The sequence below is a fragment of the Cataglyphis hispanica genome, chromosome 5 (assembly GCF_021464435.1).
Source record: "Cataglyphis hispanica isolate Lineage 1 chromosome 5, ULB_Chis1_1.0, whole genome shotgun sequence".
NCBI classification, from domain to species: domain Eukaryota; kingdom Metazoa; phylum Arthropoda; class Insecta; order Hymenoptera; family Formicidae; genus Cataglyphis; species Cataglyphis hispanica.
In genome coordinates this window covers 9,377,297-9,393,319 of record NC_065958.1, presented here as the reverse complement: position 1 = coordinate 9,393,319, position 16,023 = coordinate 9,377,297, and the positions used below count along the sequence as shown (strand labels likewise).

The window sequence follows — 16,023 nt, the reverse complement described above, 5'->3', positions numbered from 1 at the left end:
CATTTTTTTAGAAAAATATATAAATCGTGTGTTATCATGTATATTACATATGTGTGTATACATATGTGCATATATATGTGTGTAAATTATGTATGCTTACATAATTCTACTTAATAATAGCGATAGCAGTATACAAGCAATGTTATATATTCTAAAAGGCATACATATATGCTGCTATTAAATATGTGAATGTTTGAAAAAAGAAGTCTTAAGAAAACAATAGAAAAAAAAGTGAAATAATGAAGGATAAAAAAAATAGTGAAAATAATATGCTTATTAAATGAAAATAAAATATTTATGTTTCTACTGCTAATAGATTTAAATGTTTGACAATTTTGAAGTCGTTTTTTCTTAATTTATTGCAAATTGTTGCCATAGAAATTTATTTTATAGTAAAAATATAATTCTACCTATACACTAACTTACATATGTTATGTACATTATAGCAAAAATATCTCTTAATATCCTCAAATATCCTATCTATCGCACTTTATCGCTTTTATGAAAGTATGCAAAGCAATAATTAATAATTAACAAAAAATATTTTTTCTCTTGTTATTATTAGAGTAATTACTGTATCGTACTTTATTATATCTTATACCAAACATACTCTATTTATTTAATAATTATCTCAATTGTCACATATCTTATAATAAATATAAATAAAGTAACATATATTTTAACATACTTATATAATATTTAAGATACTTCATTTATATTTATCTTATATAATATTATAATAATATATATTATAATATTATATTTATATAAATAATATAATAATATTATAATATTATTATTATTATTATTAATATTATTAATATTATTATAATATTATTATTATATTTATTTTACATAATATTATATGTATAAGATGTAAAATGATTATATATGACCATTTGTGTCATGCTCACATTTTGAGAATATAAAATCATTCTTTACATTAAATACAATAATATACAACTTTTTTATATTTTATATATATATATATATATATATATATATATATATATATATATATATATATATATATACAGGGTGTCAATCGCATCACCGGTTGTGTACAGATAGTGCAAATAAAATTGAGAAGAAAAGTCCTATAAATTTTTTTTCGATAACTCTTAATAAAAGAGTTATTATTGAGTGAAGTCTGGCAATTCAGCGCCGACCTTTAACTGGACGCATGTCAATGAGTCGGCCGCCTAGCATGTGTGCATGAGCGCTCAGCTGTTTACAGCGCTTCACTGACGTGCGTCTAGCTAAAGATCAGCGATGATTGGCCAAACTTATTCAGTATTAACTCTCTTATTAAGCTAAGTTATAGAAAAAAATGGTACAAGACCTTTCTCCTCAGTTTTATCTGCTCTACTTGCATACGGCGGGTGATGCGATTGACGCCGGACACCCTGTATTTATATATATATATATATATATATATATATATATATATATATATATATGTATGTATGTATGTGTGCGTATGTATGTGTGTGTGTATGTATGTGTGTGTATGTATGTGTATGTGTGTGCGTGTGCGTGTGTGTGTGCGTGTGCGTGTGCGTGTGCGTGTGTGTGTGTGTGTGTGTAATATACAAGCGTGGTACTAATCGCAAAGTCTCTCCTCGCAACTTGTCTACATTGCAAAAATATATTAGATGGAAAACATTTTAAGTGTACATTTTAGGTGCCACGATAAGTCGAATAACTAAACGGGCTCAACAAAAGTGGCATATGATAGTGACCATTCGGATTTTTTACATCGAATACGATTTCGACAAATGGAAACATGGTTTCTATTCTTCTCAGTGTGAAGTATTTATCGACATCGAAATGAATTTTATAACGGCCAATTGTGCAATTTACCTTTTCCACTAGATCGACACAGTAGCCTTCTGCATTTGTATTGCTAAGGACAAAATTCATTTTTATTCGTTTATACTTTTCGTTACAATTTCAACATTCCAACTTATCTATTCTAATATTTTATATAAACATATTCTATGTACTATATATTTAGTCCATACTATTAAAATATTAAGTTAGTATTTTAATAATAAAGTATATGTGTCGTATTTATTAGCTAAAGATAAATTATAAATTAATCAAAATTGTTACCATAGCTTCAAAACATTGTGATTTATTCATTTAAAAAAAATTTGTAATCTTGTTAAAAAAAAAACACATAGTGTGCTAACTCTATTAAAAAAAGAATTTAAAAAAAAAAATATTTTTTATGTTTAACTAATATGAAGATTATATTGAAGACGGAAAATAAAGAGTAATATAATCAATTAAAGAATTACATACCTCTCATTCAAGAAAGTCCATTTTCCGTCCATCAATTTATATAAACTGACTTGCAAGCCACCAATCGGAATTCCTTTCGTATTGTCTACGACATAAGTGGAGATACGTAATTTCTTCGTTGTGGTAGATTTTACTGGTTGCTTCCCCAAATAAACCTAGAATAAACAAATTTGTTAAATAATTTTTAAGCTACACATTATTAAGAATAAAAAGCTCATTGCAAAGTTAATTTCAGAAATGTAAATAAACAACAAAACATTATTTGTCCAATTTGAGGTAAACTTTTTTTTAATAAAATCTTAACTTAAGACTTAAACCATTAAAATATTGATATTAAAATCTGAAAAATTTTGACAGATGATGAAAATCATTTACATATTTACTAAAGAAAAAAAATTGACTTTATGTATCGAGAAATAACATCATATAAATATTTATTCTTCCGCATTACTATATACACGTAAGAAACAAACTAAAAAATTAAGAAAGCTTCTTTCTTACTTTCTTAGATGATGGTCCTTTAATGCTAGCAGCATTCGACTGTTGATTAGTGCTGATAGGCTGTTGATTAGTGCTAATTGGCTGTTGACTGGTACTAGGAATAATCGGTAATGACGGACTGGCAGCGGAACTAGACAAATTCGATGTCTTGATCTTGTCCGGCTCGGACACTGCAATGGTCTTGTTTGTATCAGCCATCATCAACGGCTTGCCTTTGAGCTTGGTCAATACATATTGTGTACCCGGTTGAAACGTGCCACCGGTTAATGTAAATGTTTTATTTCCACACATCAATGTAATGGTTTTGTTATTTTTCAGATTAGGGACGATCGGCAAAAAATTAATCGTATTCTGATTCGGCGTTGATGAAATAATGTTTGTCTGATAAGATGTGTTCAATACCGGCAATGAAGGCGTCATATTCAAATCAGATTTATTATTCTCCTGCTGTCGAATAATATTTTTTTAGTTTTGGTTAATTATTTCAAGTACAAAATTTAACTAAAACAAAATTTTTCGCGCAAGATTTCAATAACTACAATATTCAAATTAATTTGTAATCCTAATTGCGGGCATTTTTTATTTATCAGAAAAGTGAAAATCTTACTTTTACTGTCGATTTCTTATCGGCTTTAATTTCCGTGCTTTCATTCTCAAGTATCTCTTTCAAAGTTTCTTTGGTGTTGTCCGCATCAGATACATCTGGATTAGCTGATTCTACTACCATCTCCATCTGTACATTCCCCTGATCCTCGATTTCCTCTTCGAGATATTCGCTATGAACATGGGCCATTGCTTCAGCCAATGTATCTCGACATTTTTGCTATATAATATAATAAAAATTCAGTGTATGTAATTTAAAAATGCGACATAAACTCTTTGCTAAGCAAAATTGCCTTCTAGAAATCTATATAATTTGCAACACAACTTACATTGGATAATTTGATTTTCTTTATTACAGGTTTATCTTCATCATCAGATTGCAATTGTGTATACAGATCACTAACTATTTCTTTCTCTCCCTCTTCTTCATCATCAATTATTTCCTCAGTTTCCTCTTTGACCTCTTGCATCTCTGTTGCTTCTTCCTCATCTGTTTCTAATCTCTCAACAATATATTCAATATCTTCTTCATTTTCCTCATCTCCTGTCCGAGAATCATCTACAGCCTAAAAAAATATAAAAAATTTATATATAATTGTAAAGTATAATTTAAATGATTTATGTTTAGATATTATTTTTATAATTGACAATATTTTATTATATTATTTACCAACTAAGAAATATAGAATAAATATAAAATGTTTATTTATTACAATAAATATGATTGATCTTAAATAATTATTTAATAATTGCAGATTATAAAATAATATCCTAAAAATCAACAAAATGAGAGCTTAATGTCCTCATCACAATCATTGCATCAACATTTTATAACTGATATATTTATGTTTCTAATACTGTATACATTTCATTTATTATATTTATATGTACAGGATGTCCAATATGTTCTCTTTTGTCAATAAAATACAATCACCTACAAACATGTTTAACTAAACCATATACAAATTACAAATTGCAAACAAAATACAAATTATACTGACTGTATTCCTATTAGACAAAAATATCAGAATAATCATTTCCTTGATAAATATTTTTAGGATAAAAAAAATGATTCAGCGAATACGGGATATCCTATACATGAAGATCGATGGAAAAACAATACATGAGACCTCGACTTCCTCGATGAGGCCTATTTCGAGCGCGTTTGCGTCCCACTTCCGGGAACTCTTCTTTTCTTCCATTTTGTGCGCTAGAGCCGCGCGCTGATGCTTCATTGTACATGTGTGCTTTAGCAACGATAAACGATGTGCATGCAGATTCTTCTTGCAATAAATGCAGTAGGCACGAGTTGGTTGATGCGGCACTGAAGTCAACCATCCTAAAACGAAAATATATTTTGAAATCGCCGCCATTTTTCCATCGTCGTGGATGTGCATTGTACAACGTATATTTCTAAATTATCATCTCTGCTTGTGTCTTTACATAATAATCTATAAATGTGTATGTGTGTATAAATTATAAAAATTTATTATAATCACTATATATATTATATATATATATATATATATATATATATATATATATATATATATATATATATTGTAATTAAATTATATTAAAATACTCTGTACAATTTATAAAGGAAAAAAGAAAATTAAATAAAAACACTATTTTTTATTTTGAAACAATTAGGAACTTCAAAGATCTCTTTTTTATCCCTTTATCATTAATCAATTTAATTGATAATTAATCGTTCGAATGTGAAATTAATCGTCATATTCCAAAAATTGAAGACTTGATAAATTTCTGATAGTAAAAGCTCATGCTATAATATTATTGAAACTTAATTGATGTATAACAAAAAGATTTTCTTAAATTTTATTTTTATTTGACGAACTGTCAATGTTCAATTCTGAGTTTAATTTTCTTCTCTATTATAATTTTCCGACAAAATATACTCTTGTTCAATTAGCAAAGTGAGATAGACAAATCGTGGGCTATATATTACTTCTCTCTCTCTTTTATTTTCTTTTTCCATTGTAATAATCTTTCTCCTACATATTTGCAAAAAAATATGCCTACATAAAAGCGACTGAATTAAACGCTAGAAGATTTATAAAAGACAAAAATAATTCATATATAGAATTTTTTTACAAAAGTTTACAGTTTATTATACCAAATATTATTTGAGCAATCTACGGTGTCCTTCCCGTTGATAATTTGCGGGAAAAGTTCTCGTCGAAAATTCTTTGGCAATTGGATCTGTACAAACGGTCATTTTCTCATAGGACAAATGAAAAAGTTAGCGAATTTTGTAATAATGCCAAATATATTAGATCTCCTCTAGATCTAGATTTCCTCTAAGGCCAAGTATTATTTGAACATTTCTAGATGCAATTAGTTTTTACATACATAAAAAACGCAAAATTTCAATGGACGCATTCAGCGCACTCAACAGTTGAGCAATCGAACGTGATTGGTTGTCACTTTTAAAAGCAACAAATCAACGTCGAGTGTCAACAAAACGATGCTCAATTGTTGATTCCGCTGAATGAATCCTATAAGAACAAAATGAGATCCTATTAACGAGTGTACTATTGTACAATGTGTTGACGCGTTTTTGTATCGAACGAATTAATCCAACCCGGATCAATAATCACTATATTTTACTATGAATTTAAGTCTTTTATTGGTAGAGACAATGAAATGTCATTAATTACTCTCAGAGCGATTAAACCTACTATATTCATAAACGCCATGTGTTAACAGTAGTCTGAATTAATTCCAAATCGTTCATCTCTCTCTTTTTATATCGTGACAAAACGAATACGCAAAGAAATTCTTATTTTATTCTGATTGGTCAATTAAATGTTACTCTAATCCAAGGAATTAATTTTTAGAACAAAAAGCAAACAAGATCTTTGTAATTAATTAGGCTTCTATAAAAAAAAAATTTGCCTCTATGCCAGTTGATGTTTTATGGACATCTATAGATAGATAGATACACACATACATACATATATATATATATATATATATATATATATATATATATATATATATAGTTTTTTCAAATAAAGCAGGTTTGATCAACCCAAGGTTGATTAAAGATGTTATTGCTTCGTCTCTGCCAATAAAATATTTGAATTCATAGTAAAATAGTGATTAATTGATCCGAGATGGATTAAAACTATTTGAAAACGCTAATAGATCTGCTTCCTTCATAAAAGCATACAATACTTTATAAGCTCCGATGCAATTGGATAACACAATGCTGGTTATATCCAATGAAATTAACGGATTTATTGGGAAACAAACGGGATCGACCCTAGAACGAGGAAGACTCGTCGCATCAGATGAACAACATACATCACATACATCACATACATCACATACATCACATACATCACACACATACATGGAGAGAGAGAGAGAGAGAGAGAGAGAGAGAGAGAGAGAGAGAGAGTGCGAGAAATACCTTTGAAATCCTGCATCTGCTCCCATTCCTTTCTGTAGCGTTGCGTGTAAACCCGGGTCTTCGCGTGGCTGATCTTCCCCGTGGGTGTGAGACGCGGGGTTGTCGCGGTCAGCAGATTGCACACAACAGCCGTTGTCTGCGGGCTGCTGATAAGCGTCACCGGTCTCGGCGTTTCGCCGTCCATCGTTCGGGGCGCCGGAATATTATTCGAATCTCTCGTTACGTCTGTGTATACAAAAAAAAACGCGAGGATATATATACCCAAAATCGCAGCGCGAAATTACTAAATAGTTTTTTTCCGTGGCTCCGTTCCACCGTGTGTCCGGGAGATATTGCGTTCTCTAGCTTCGCCTAGTGCCTCGATTCCTCCCTAGTTCAATGGCGGAACTCGAACCGTTACTGAGCTGCGTGGTCACTGCACGCGAGAAACGGCGTTCTCGTCGTCCCAACGTGTAGCCAAGATGGCGATGCGTCGCAGGGCCGTAACTATTTAGGCAAAGGAAAAGGGAGAGCCTGAAAATCTTCGATTATTAGGTATGAATAAAAAATTAATAAACCAAGTTTTTTTGAAAATGAGATAAGAAACTAAATAAAAAAACCGGTATTTTTGGGCAGAAAAACTTTTTTTTTTTAAAAAAAGGTGATATAAAGGCAGTTTCTTTTTTATAATTTTGACAGATAGAGCCAGTTTTTTTTTAATAAAACGATGATATATGAAAATTAAATTAATTTTGTTTACCAGGACAATAATCAATTTCAATGGATGTGGTTGAGCTAATTACTACTTTGCATTTGTTTAATTAATTGAGTTCGAATATTTTAAAACAGATTATCAATTTTGATTTTTATAATTTAGTATTTTTTTATGTTACTTAATTTTAAAGTTTCATAAAATGTTATTTTTGTTATTTTGTGGAAAATAGGAATTAAAAATAGGTTTTAAAAGTAGGAATAATGGGCATGAAATCTGATAATGCTCATTTTTCTGTGCATCGAAGATTAATAAATAAATAAAGGCATTAAAATTACATTCTTGCTATAATTTTTGAAAATGGACATTCTGAACAATTAATGAAATAAAAAACATTTTTTTAGAAGTAGAAAACAATTTTTTACCGAATTTTTTATCCAAAGTTTTTGATTTTTTTTTTACTATTTTTACTATGTATTTCGGTGCGCTTTTTGTAGCTACGTTACTGACGAATGAAACGTAATAACAGTCTTATCGATATGCGTGCGCATTATCGTCAAAGAATGCGCGCAGAGTCCACGAAGAGAATATGGTACTTTTCTAGTTGATAAATTAGTGACGGGATATTTCCTATATTTTATTATAGTATTTTATAAGCGGGATAATTACTTTCTCGTGAGTGAATTTTACTCTACCCGTGTTACTTTCGAGAAACGCGTCGCTACTGCCATCTATACAAGTTCCTGAATACGTTTTTCCGAGACAGAACTTTATATATAACGTTCCTTTAACATTCTCTATACTAGGAAAGATTACAAATCTGGAAAACTAATGCTCACTAGCTTATTAAAAGGCGATGCTAGTGTCACCGCGCGATTATTTTAAATTGTTTGACACTTTTTTTTTTTTTAAAGAACTCAATAATACAAAAAAAGACAATTGACATTTTATTTTGTACTAGTATCGAAAGCTGTCAAAAAAAATTATCCTATCTCATTGCATATTGTCTCCATCATAAGACGATAAGATTATTGTTATAAAAAAATGATAATATATATATATATATATATATATATATATATATATATATATATATATATATATTATATCATATTCTCATTCAATTCACTTACACATTAATTAATATAATTCTTTTTAATCAATTTTTAATTATATAGAGATAAATCTTCTAATTTTTAAATAAAAGAAGTGACAGATACAATAATGCGATATTTTCTCTATATTTTCTCTTATATTTCTTTCTTTTAATATGTGTATATATTACAATATACAAAGTGTTTCCTAATTAAATATTCAAACTTGAAGGGAATATTCCTTGGCTTTTATTTTTCAGAAGAAAAGATTCTATAAACATCATATAAACATCCTAAATATTGTATGCATATATAAAATATATACATTATATATATATATATATATCGAAACAAAGAGAGAGAGAGAGAGAGAGAGAGAGAAATATAAAATAAAAATATATATGTATATAATACATATTTAAATATAATATAAAATAATATTTTTTTTGAATGTAAGAAAGCATTATTATATCTATTCATCTTGCATTTAAATTAAGATTCAAATTAGGATTTATTTATATAATTAAAAATTGAAGAGTAAAAACATTAATTGTGTAAAAAAAGTATATATATATAAATATATATGTATAAATACAAAAACATATATAAATATATATTATATTTTTCTATACACTATTTTCTGTACAAATTTCAATTTTCTATGAAATTTTCATCATTTTACAAAATATTTTCAAAACAAAGTGATTTATACGTAAAATCACAATATTTAAATCACCATTAATAATCCTTTTTGCTACGGCTGTTTTTGGATTCTCATTCAAGGAGATGGACCATAATAAAAAAGAACAGAATAGACCAAGGATACACTTTCAACACACACATGCACGTTTCATGGAACGCAGGAGCCCCGCAGGTAGAGTATCATGAAGTTATCCGCCTGCGCAGTTCAACGGAACTGGCTTTTAAAAGAGACCCAACAAATCTTTCAGGTCTTTCAGGTACAAAGGAATAGTCGTTGACCAGCAAACATAAGCAAGGCCCACATATCTGCTCATAAGATCCAAACGAACGTTAAGAGAAAGTTCAGTTCAAATGCACACGCCGGACGCTGCACATGTCTGTATACAAAGTACGATCAAAGTACTGGGTATGTAACAATAATTGTATTTCAATAATTGACGATCTACATTTCAAATCATACTAATTTCAAAATCACAAATTATCAGACTAAAGAAATCTAATATCTATTTTTTTTCTTTTATAATTTACTCTTAATATATTTCTTTTAATGTAATGTGTGAAGGAAAAGAAAAACACTTTTCGGAACATAAAATATTTTTTATATTATTTTAATTATTGTAAGCTTTTAAAAAAGACTTGTAATAAATAGACGATAAAAGATTTTAAAATGTTTATTTTATAGATTTTATAGAATTTTTATTTTATTAAACCTAATATTTATAATATTAATTATTTTATAAAATCTAATATTTATACATTTGTTTTACTTGATATATATTAAATATTATATATTATAAAATAATATTTTTTTATAAATTTAAGATAATCTATAATTCGTGATAAAATTGAAGGTAGAATTATCTTTATAATTTTATGCGAGTTAATTTAATGTATATATGTATGTGTATATCGGATATATATTTTGGTTTATATATATTTGTTTACGTATTCAAACAATTTTTTGTATTACATGACATAAAATTTATAAATCGAATTCTCGCCTTGAATTTTATTACATCGCAAACGATTGTTTAAAGTGTGCTTATAGTCAAAACGGATACGCTTGACGCAATTTTATACATTTTTAAAATTAATTATTTTTTTATACATTCTTGTAATATTTTTTTATATATTAAAGTCCACTTTAGACGATCTATGATTCGTGATAAAATGCAGGACAAAATTTTCTTTAATTTTATGCTTTACATGATTAATGTGTATTTGTGGAGTCTGATATATATTTTGATTTGTATGTTTTTTTAGATGATTTATAGATCGTTTAAAGTATGTTGTCTTTTGGCAAAACAAATATACTTAATTTAACATTTTTAAAATCAACTATTTCACTTAATATATTAATATATTTTTATACTAATATTTTTTTATATATTTTAGTCCATTTTAGACGATCTATAATTCATGATAAAATTCAAGACAAAATCCTTTTTATAAATTTTATATTTTATTTCTTATGTTTAATGTGTATTTTTGAATATATATTTTGATTTATATATATTTTACATAGGATTGGAAAATAACGCGTTACATGTAACGCCGTTATCATTATTACTTTTTTTCGATAACTGTATCAATAATGGTGTTACAAATTTTCTTTTTAACGGAAAAAATAATTTCGTTATATTTTTCGATAACGAATAACAAATTTAACAGTTATTTTTATCGTTACTTTTTTAGAATTTCGAACTCGATATAATTTTCATACAAAGGGAACATATTAAGAAGGTGTTGGAATGTAGCATTAAAATTACTGAAAACTTTTGTTGGTATTGTGTTTTTTTCTATTTTAATGTTTAGTTTGATCTTGTACTAAAAAAAAAATTATATATAAAGTTTATATCGAATATAAAAAAAAATAACGATAATTGTAATGACTCGTTACTTTTTGATAACGGTAACAATAGTGAGTTACTTTTTAAAATTGATAATGGAGAGTTATTTTTTAGAAGAAAAAAACAGTAACAAATTAACTTATAAAGTAACTTTTAGTAAAGTTTCCCAATCCTGATTTTATGTGTTCAAATGTTTTGTATTACACAACATAAAATTTATAAATAGAGTTCTGTCTCGAATTTTATTGCAAATTATAGATTGTCTAGACAAGACATAGGCTTAAGTTTACATTTTCAAAGTTGATATAGTTCAAAATTTAATTTAATTTTAATTATTATTATTTTAATCTCATTATTAAATATAACAATGAATGAATGAATGTTTTGTTTAATAAGTGGTAATTTTCAATCATTATTCTCTACATCTATGTGTCATAGTGTCGTTTAATTCAAAATTATTATTTTAAGTTTATCATTTTTATTTACATGCAATTTAATAAGTAAATCATGTCTGTATTATTTTTGCAGAAATATTGTCCGATATAACAATACTTTAATTTTTACGGAATCTAAGAGACTGATTTGCTGACCTATTATATCAACAATATGAATACAATAAAACCGATACTATACAGAGTCGAGACGTACATCGTGCCCGAGGTGAACAAGAAACAAGAGGTCTCGCTACAAGCTGCTATCAATGAAATCGACGATCTCAAAATCGTAAATCAATTAAATGCCCAAGAAGATGAAGACGTATTGAAGAATAATATTCAAAGAAGAAAAAATACATCGACCGCTTCCAATAATAAATGCATGGAATCCAAAAGACATTCTATAGATAGCAATCAATTAATTAAAAAAAAAATAATAAAGGATATCACTAACAAGAATGAGTCTCTGTCTAACAGGCAATTCGATAACAATAATATTAAATATAATGATAAAGATTTTGACGAACATCTATATGTACAAAGTGAATTTAAATCATCTACTGAATCACAGGAAGCATTCTATCCTGTAAGACAATTTAAGAAGTTTAACAATTTGGTATCGATCGACGAGAAAAGTGAAAATTTCTTGGAGTTCAAAGTGACCGATTTTTGCCATCACGGTTTCAAGAATGATTGCACTGCGACAATTTCATCACCTCAGCAAATTAACGATGAGATTTTCAAAAAGAATTGGTTGCACAAAATGGAGATCTTGCAACAACGCGATATTGCCTTGAGGGAGAAGGAGATGGATCTGCAGAAAAAAGAGAGGGAATTATTCAGGAGAGAAAAAGAACTCAGAATCGCAGAAAGAGCTCTCAATGATAAATTAAAGCTAGTAGATCAGCAATTAAAACACCAAAAAGATATACACCTCGTGGAGAAGAGACTGGGGGAAGCAGCACAAATTTTATCCCACGAAGTCAAAGAACCCGATATCAAAACAGAAAAGTTAAAAGATTGTCCTCTGGAGAGAACTTCAACACCTCAACGATCGACTTTGGCTTCTGAAAAAATCATTAATCCATGTGAGAAAAATGAAGAATCCGATAAAAAAATTAAATATCCAACGCATTCGAAGAATTGCCCATCGAAACAATTCTCTTCGTCAAACACAATTTCCGGAACTCGTTCATACGCTAGTTTAAAGTACAAAGAACAGCTTCCTGGCAATAAAATACGCTATGATGATCTAAACTCAACGTTGTCAGCTGACAATGGAGACTCGACCTTCGTGCAGACATCGGAGCGGTTTAATCCGCTACTTTATAAGAAGCCGTTCGCGTTTACGAGATCGGCGAGCGAGCGATGGATCAAGAAAACGGGCAACGCGATTGTTACGAAACCGTTAGAAATAGTCAACGTCAAAGAGGAATCTGAGCCTGTTATTGAGGAAAATAAGATTTTCCGAAAACTTAGCGAGAACATATGCGCCTCGCAAGACAAGAATACCAGATTCCAAAATTACGGACTTGTGGATTGTAAGCTGGACGACATTCAGCAAAACAACACGAAGCATAATCCTGGCAATGAAAAGAAATTGTTTTCGTACCTCGATCTAGCAACCGGTGACAAATACAACCGTCAGAAGCGTTCCAAGGACAGGCCGATCTCTTGGAACGAAGAGATGAATGAATGGCTGCAAAAGAAACGTCAGGCGTATAATTTAGCGATTAAAAACTCGGCTGAGAATAAGGAAAACGTCAAGTGCAATATCGTCGAGGAAAAAGGCGGAAAGAGTACAAAGAAGGATGTGAAGAATAAATTATTCACTATATTTCGATAACACGCTTACGGTACTATCATTAATATAGTAGCGCATAAAATTAGGGTTCATTTAATCTAGAACCAGTCAAGAAGTCTAGTTCTCTGTTATTCATTTTAAAATCAACAAAGATCTCTAGAAATTTGTATATAGAATCCTAATTTAATATTTATAATGTAATTAAATGTATATAGTTAGTCATAAGTTTGACATATATATCAAATTTTTATTAAAGTAATGCTGTATTTGCAATTAATTTACTACACAACCACATGCATGATAATCGTCAAGCATCAGCTATTGTAATATTTTTTATACTTTTATCTAATAATATCTATACACTGTTATCAATAAAGAAAGAAAAATTAAATAAACATTAGTAACTATATATTGTGTCATGATTTAAATAATGTATAGCGAGATACATTTGTCACCTTATGACTTTTATGTGAGTTTCATTAAATAGTATATTTATTATTGTTAGTTTACACTTTGAAACACTAATTGATTCTGCAATTTCTTAAAGTTTAACGATGCATAATAAACATGAAATTAATATGGCCAAGAGGGTGGCTCCCCAGGTTTCAATTCTCTGCCGTACAATGCTGATTTGTCCCTGAACATCGTCATACGTTCTGTCTCCAGTTGGTCTATTTTATGTCCGATTAGGAAGCCCGTAATAGGGAAGATGAGCGTCCAATAATACTTCCACATGTTTTACGATAGATTTATACTGCAGTCTTAGTGCGCCTCTTGCTCAGCAAGTTGCTGCTTCCAGCGAGCCGTTCGTCTCAAATCCGCAAAGATCGTAACCACTGTGAATGTGGGAAATAGCACGCTGATTAAGTTGCGGCTGACCAAGGTTCCAATGTATTTCAAACTGGAAACATCCATCAAACTGAAAAAAATCGAAAACTAAAATTACAGATCGACAATAAAGAATAAGGAACAAAATCTGATCTCCCTTTACTAATCTCGCGTCAAATTAACTCCTTAAAGAATAGATTGAGCTGGCAAAGTAGCATAACAAACAATCGCTGTCAATTATTAGGGGGATAATAATTTTTTTTATTTTGAAGAAATAAAAATAGTGTAATAAGCCAAAGCTAAGAAGCGATTCTAACAATACACATGTTCAAAAAAAACGTCTAGATGATATCTTCTGGATGTTTAACATCTTCTGGATGTTGATTATCTTCTGGATAGTTGTTATCTGATTTCATTGTACTAATCTCGCGTCAAATTAACTTCTTAAAGGATAGATTGAGTTGACAAAATAGCATGACAAACAATCGCTGTCAAATTATGGTGGGATAATAATTTTTTTATTATAAAGAAATAAAAATAGCGTAATAAGCTAAAACTAAGAAGCAACCCTAACAATACACATATCCAAAAGACAACTAGATGACACCCTCTAGATGTTTAATATTTTCTGGATGTTTATTATCTTCTGAATGATTATTATCTGATCTCACTGTACTAATCTCGCGTCAAATTAACTTCTTAAAGGATAGATTGTGTTGGCAAAGTAGCATGACAAACAATCGCTGTCAAACTATGGTGGGATAATTTTTTTATTTTGAAAAAATAAAAAAATAGCAATAGTAATAAATTAAAGCTAAGAAGCGATTCTAACAACACACATGCTTAAAAGTCGTCCAGATGATATCTTCTGGATGTTTATCAAAGATGTTTAACATCCTCTGGATGTCTTTTGGATATATTTGGAGAATGTTAGAAGAATGAGACGAATTTCTGGAGAGAAGACAAATTTCTTACATCTCACGAGACCTGCATCGGCTGATTTTAATTTTCTGCGCTGAAAGGTTAAAATTATTTCAATTGTTATGTAATCGTGAATCGATGAAGGGGGCTCGAGACGAATCGCACCGCCAATCGTCGCTCCTCCTGTCATTCCTTCGCGAGAAACGACTCCGAATTTCCGTAAAAATCCCGAGTGGAATAAACCCGACCCGTATAGAGAAAGTCTCGCGCTCGATTTTCAAAGGGGGAGAAGAAAAACACGATATCGGTCCACGATATCGGAATTCGTCGAAAAAAAAAAAAAAAAAGATTCGCTCCCGAGAGGTTAAGAGACAAGATCGGCTTAATATGCATGGATAAAACGAACGTACTTACAATTCTGAACAGATCTAGAATTCACCCCGCCTTCTATCTTGCATGTATTCGTATTTGTATAATCCTGATCCTCCGGTGAGTGAGCAGATACAGATACTCTTCTTTCCGTCTCCTTTAGGCTAATCTGTTATCCTGTATTCGAAATAAAATTTACACATATGTATGAGAATTAAGATTTGGAGAAAAAAATATTTTGCAAGAACGATTAGAAATATATCTATAAGTTATAAATTAAATCCCAAAAAACGTGATTGATGTTATTGACAGCTGTTTATAGCGGATCTTTTTACCTCTTCAGTTTTACCGGCGAAGTAAAGGCCCGTCCACGTGGCCTCTTGACAGCGAACGACGACTGGTGTTAAGGGCAGTTTCCAATGGGACGATAGATAAATCCTACTGTCATCTTTCTCCTCCAGTGTCTTCACTCATCGCTCG

The 16,023-nt window shown here is 29.6% G+C and overlaps 3 protein-coding genes across 12 annotated transcripts; 1 reads left to right on the top strand and 2 right to left on the bottom strand.

The window, feature by feature from the left end:
* Window positions 1-1,433: 1,433 nt before the first annotated feature.
* On the bottom strand, window positions 1,434-7,051 carry LOC126849813 (uncharacterized). Of its 2 annotated transcripts, none has more exons than XM_050592067.1 (7): window positions 6,851-7,051; window positions 4,542-4,750; window positions 3,741-3,977; window positions 3,416-3,631; window positions 2,809-3,252; window positions 2,308-2,462; window positions 1,434-1,906 (listed from the first exon to the last, which is right to left on the bottom strand). In XM_050592067.1, exons 1-7 carry the CDS (start codon window positions 7,032-7,034, stop codon window positions 1,681-1,683), a joined length of 1,671 nt encoding a protein of 556 aa, XP_050448024.1. In that variant the 5' UTR covers window positions 7,035-7,051; the 3' UTR covers window positions 1,434-1,680. The 2 variants fall into 2 exon arrangements, with proteins under 2 accessions (XP_050448024.1, XP_050448023.1); XM_050592066.1 differs by having other exon boundaries at window positions 1,435-1,906; window positions 2,809-3,255.
* A 189-nt stretch (window positions 7,052-7,240) lies between these two features.
* Window positions 7,241-13,832, top strand: LOC126849814 (DNA ligase 1-like). 7 transcript variants are annotated; one of them, XM_050592069.1, is made up of 4 exons: window positions 7,241-7,384; window positions 9,419-9,509; window positions 9,595-9,743; window positions 11,716-13,832. In XM_050592069.1, the coding sequence occupies exon 4, from the start codon at window positions 11,794-11,796 to the stop codon at window positions 13,465-13,467; it is 1,674 nt and encodes a 557-aa protein (XP_050448026.1). In that variant the 5' UTR covers window positions 7,241-7,384; window positions 9,419-9,509; window positions 9,595-9,743; window positions 11,716-11,793; the 3' UTR covers window positions 13,468-13,832. The 7 variants fall into 7 exon arrangements, with proteins under 7 accessions (XP_050448026.1, XP_050448032.1, XP_050448025.1 ...); XM_050592075.1 differs by having other exon boundaries at window positions 9,586-9,743; window positions 11,823-13,832; XM_050592068.1 differs by having other exon boundaries at window positions 9,586-9,743.
* Window positions 13,436-16,019, bottom strand: LOC126849816 (NADH dehydrogenase [ubiquinone] 1 beta subcomplex subunit 1). Of its 3 annotated transcripts, XM_050592082.1 has the most exons (4): window positions 15,879-16,019; window positions 15,589-15,720; window positions 15,229-15,268; window positions 13,436-14,344 (listed from the first exon to the last, which is right to left on the bottom strand). In XM_050592082.1, the coding sequence occupies exon 4, from the start codon at window positions 14,158-14,160 to the stop codon at window positions 13,999-14,001; it is 162 nt and encodes a 53-aa protein (XP_050448039.1). In that variant the 5' UTR covers window positions 14,161-14,344; window positions 15,229-15,268; window positions 15,589-15,720; window positions 15,879-16,019; the 3' UTR covers window positions 13,436-13,998. The 3 variants fall into 3 exon arrangements, with proteins under 3 accessions (XP_050448039.1, XP_050448040.1, XP_050448037.1); XM_050592083.1 differs by lacking the exon at window positions 15,229-15,268 and having other exon boundaries at window positions 15,585-15,720; XM_050592080.1 differs by lacking the exon at window positions 15,229-15,268.
* Window positions 16,020-16,023: the final 4 nt, after the last annotated feature.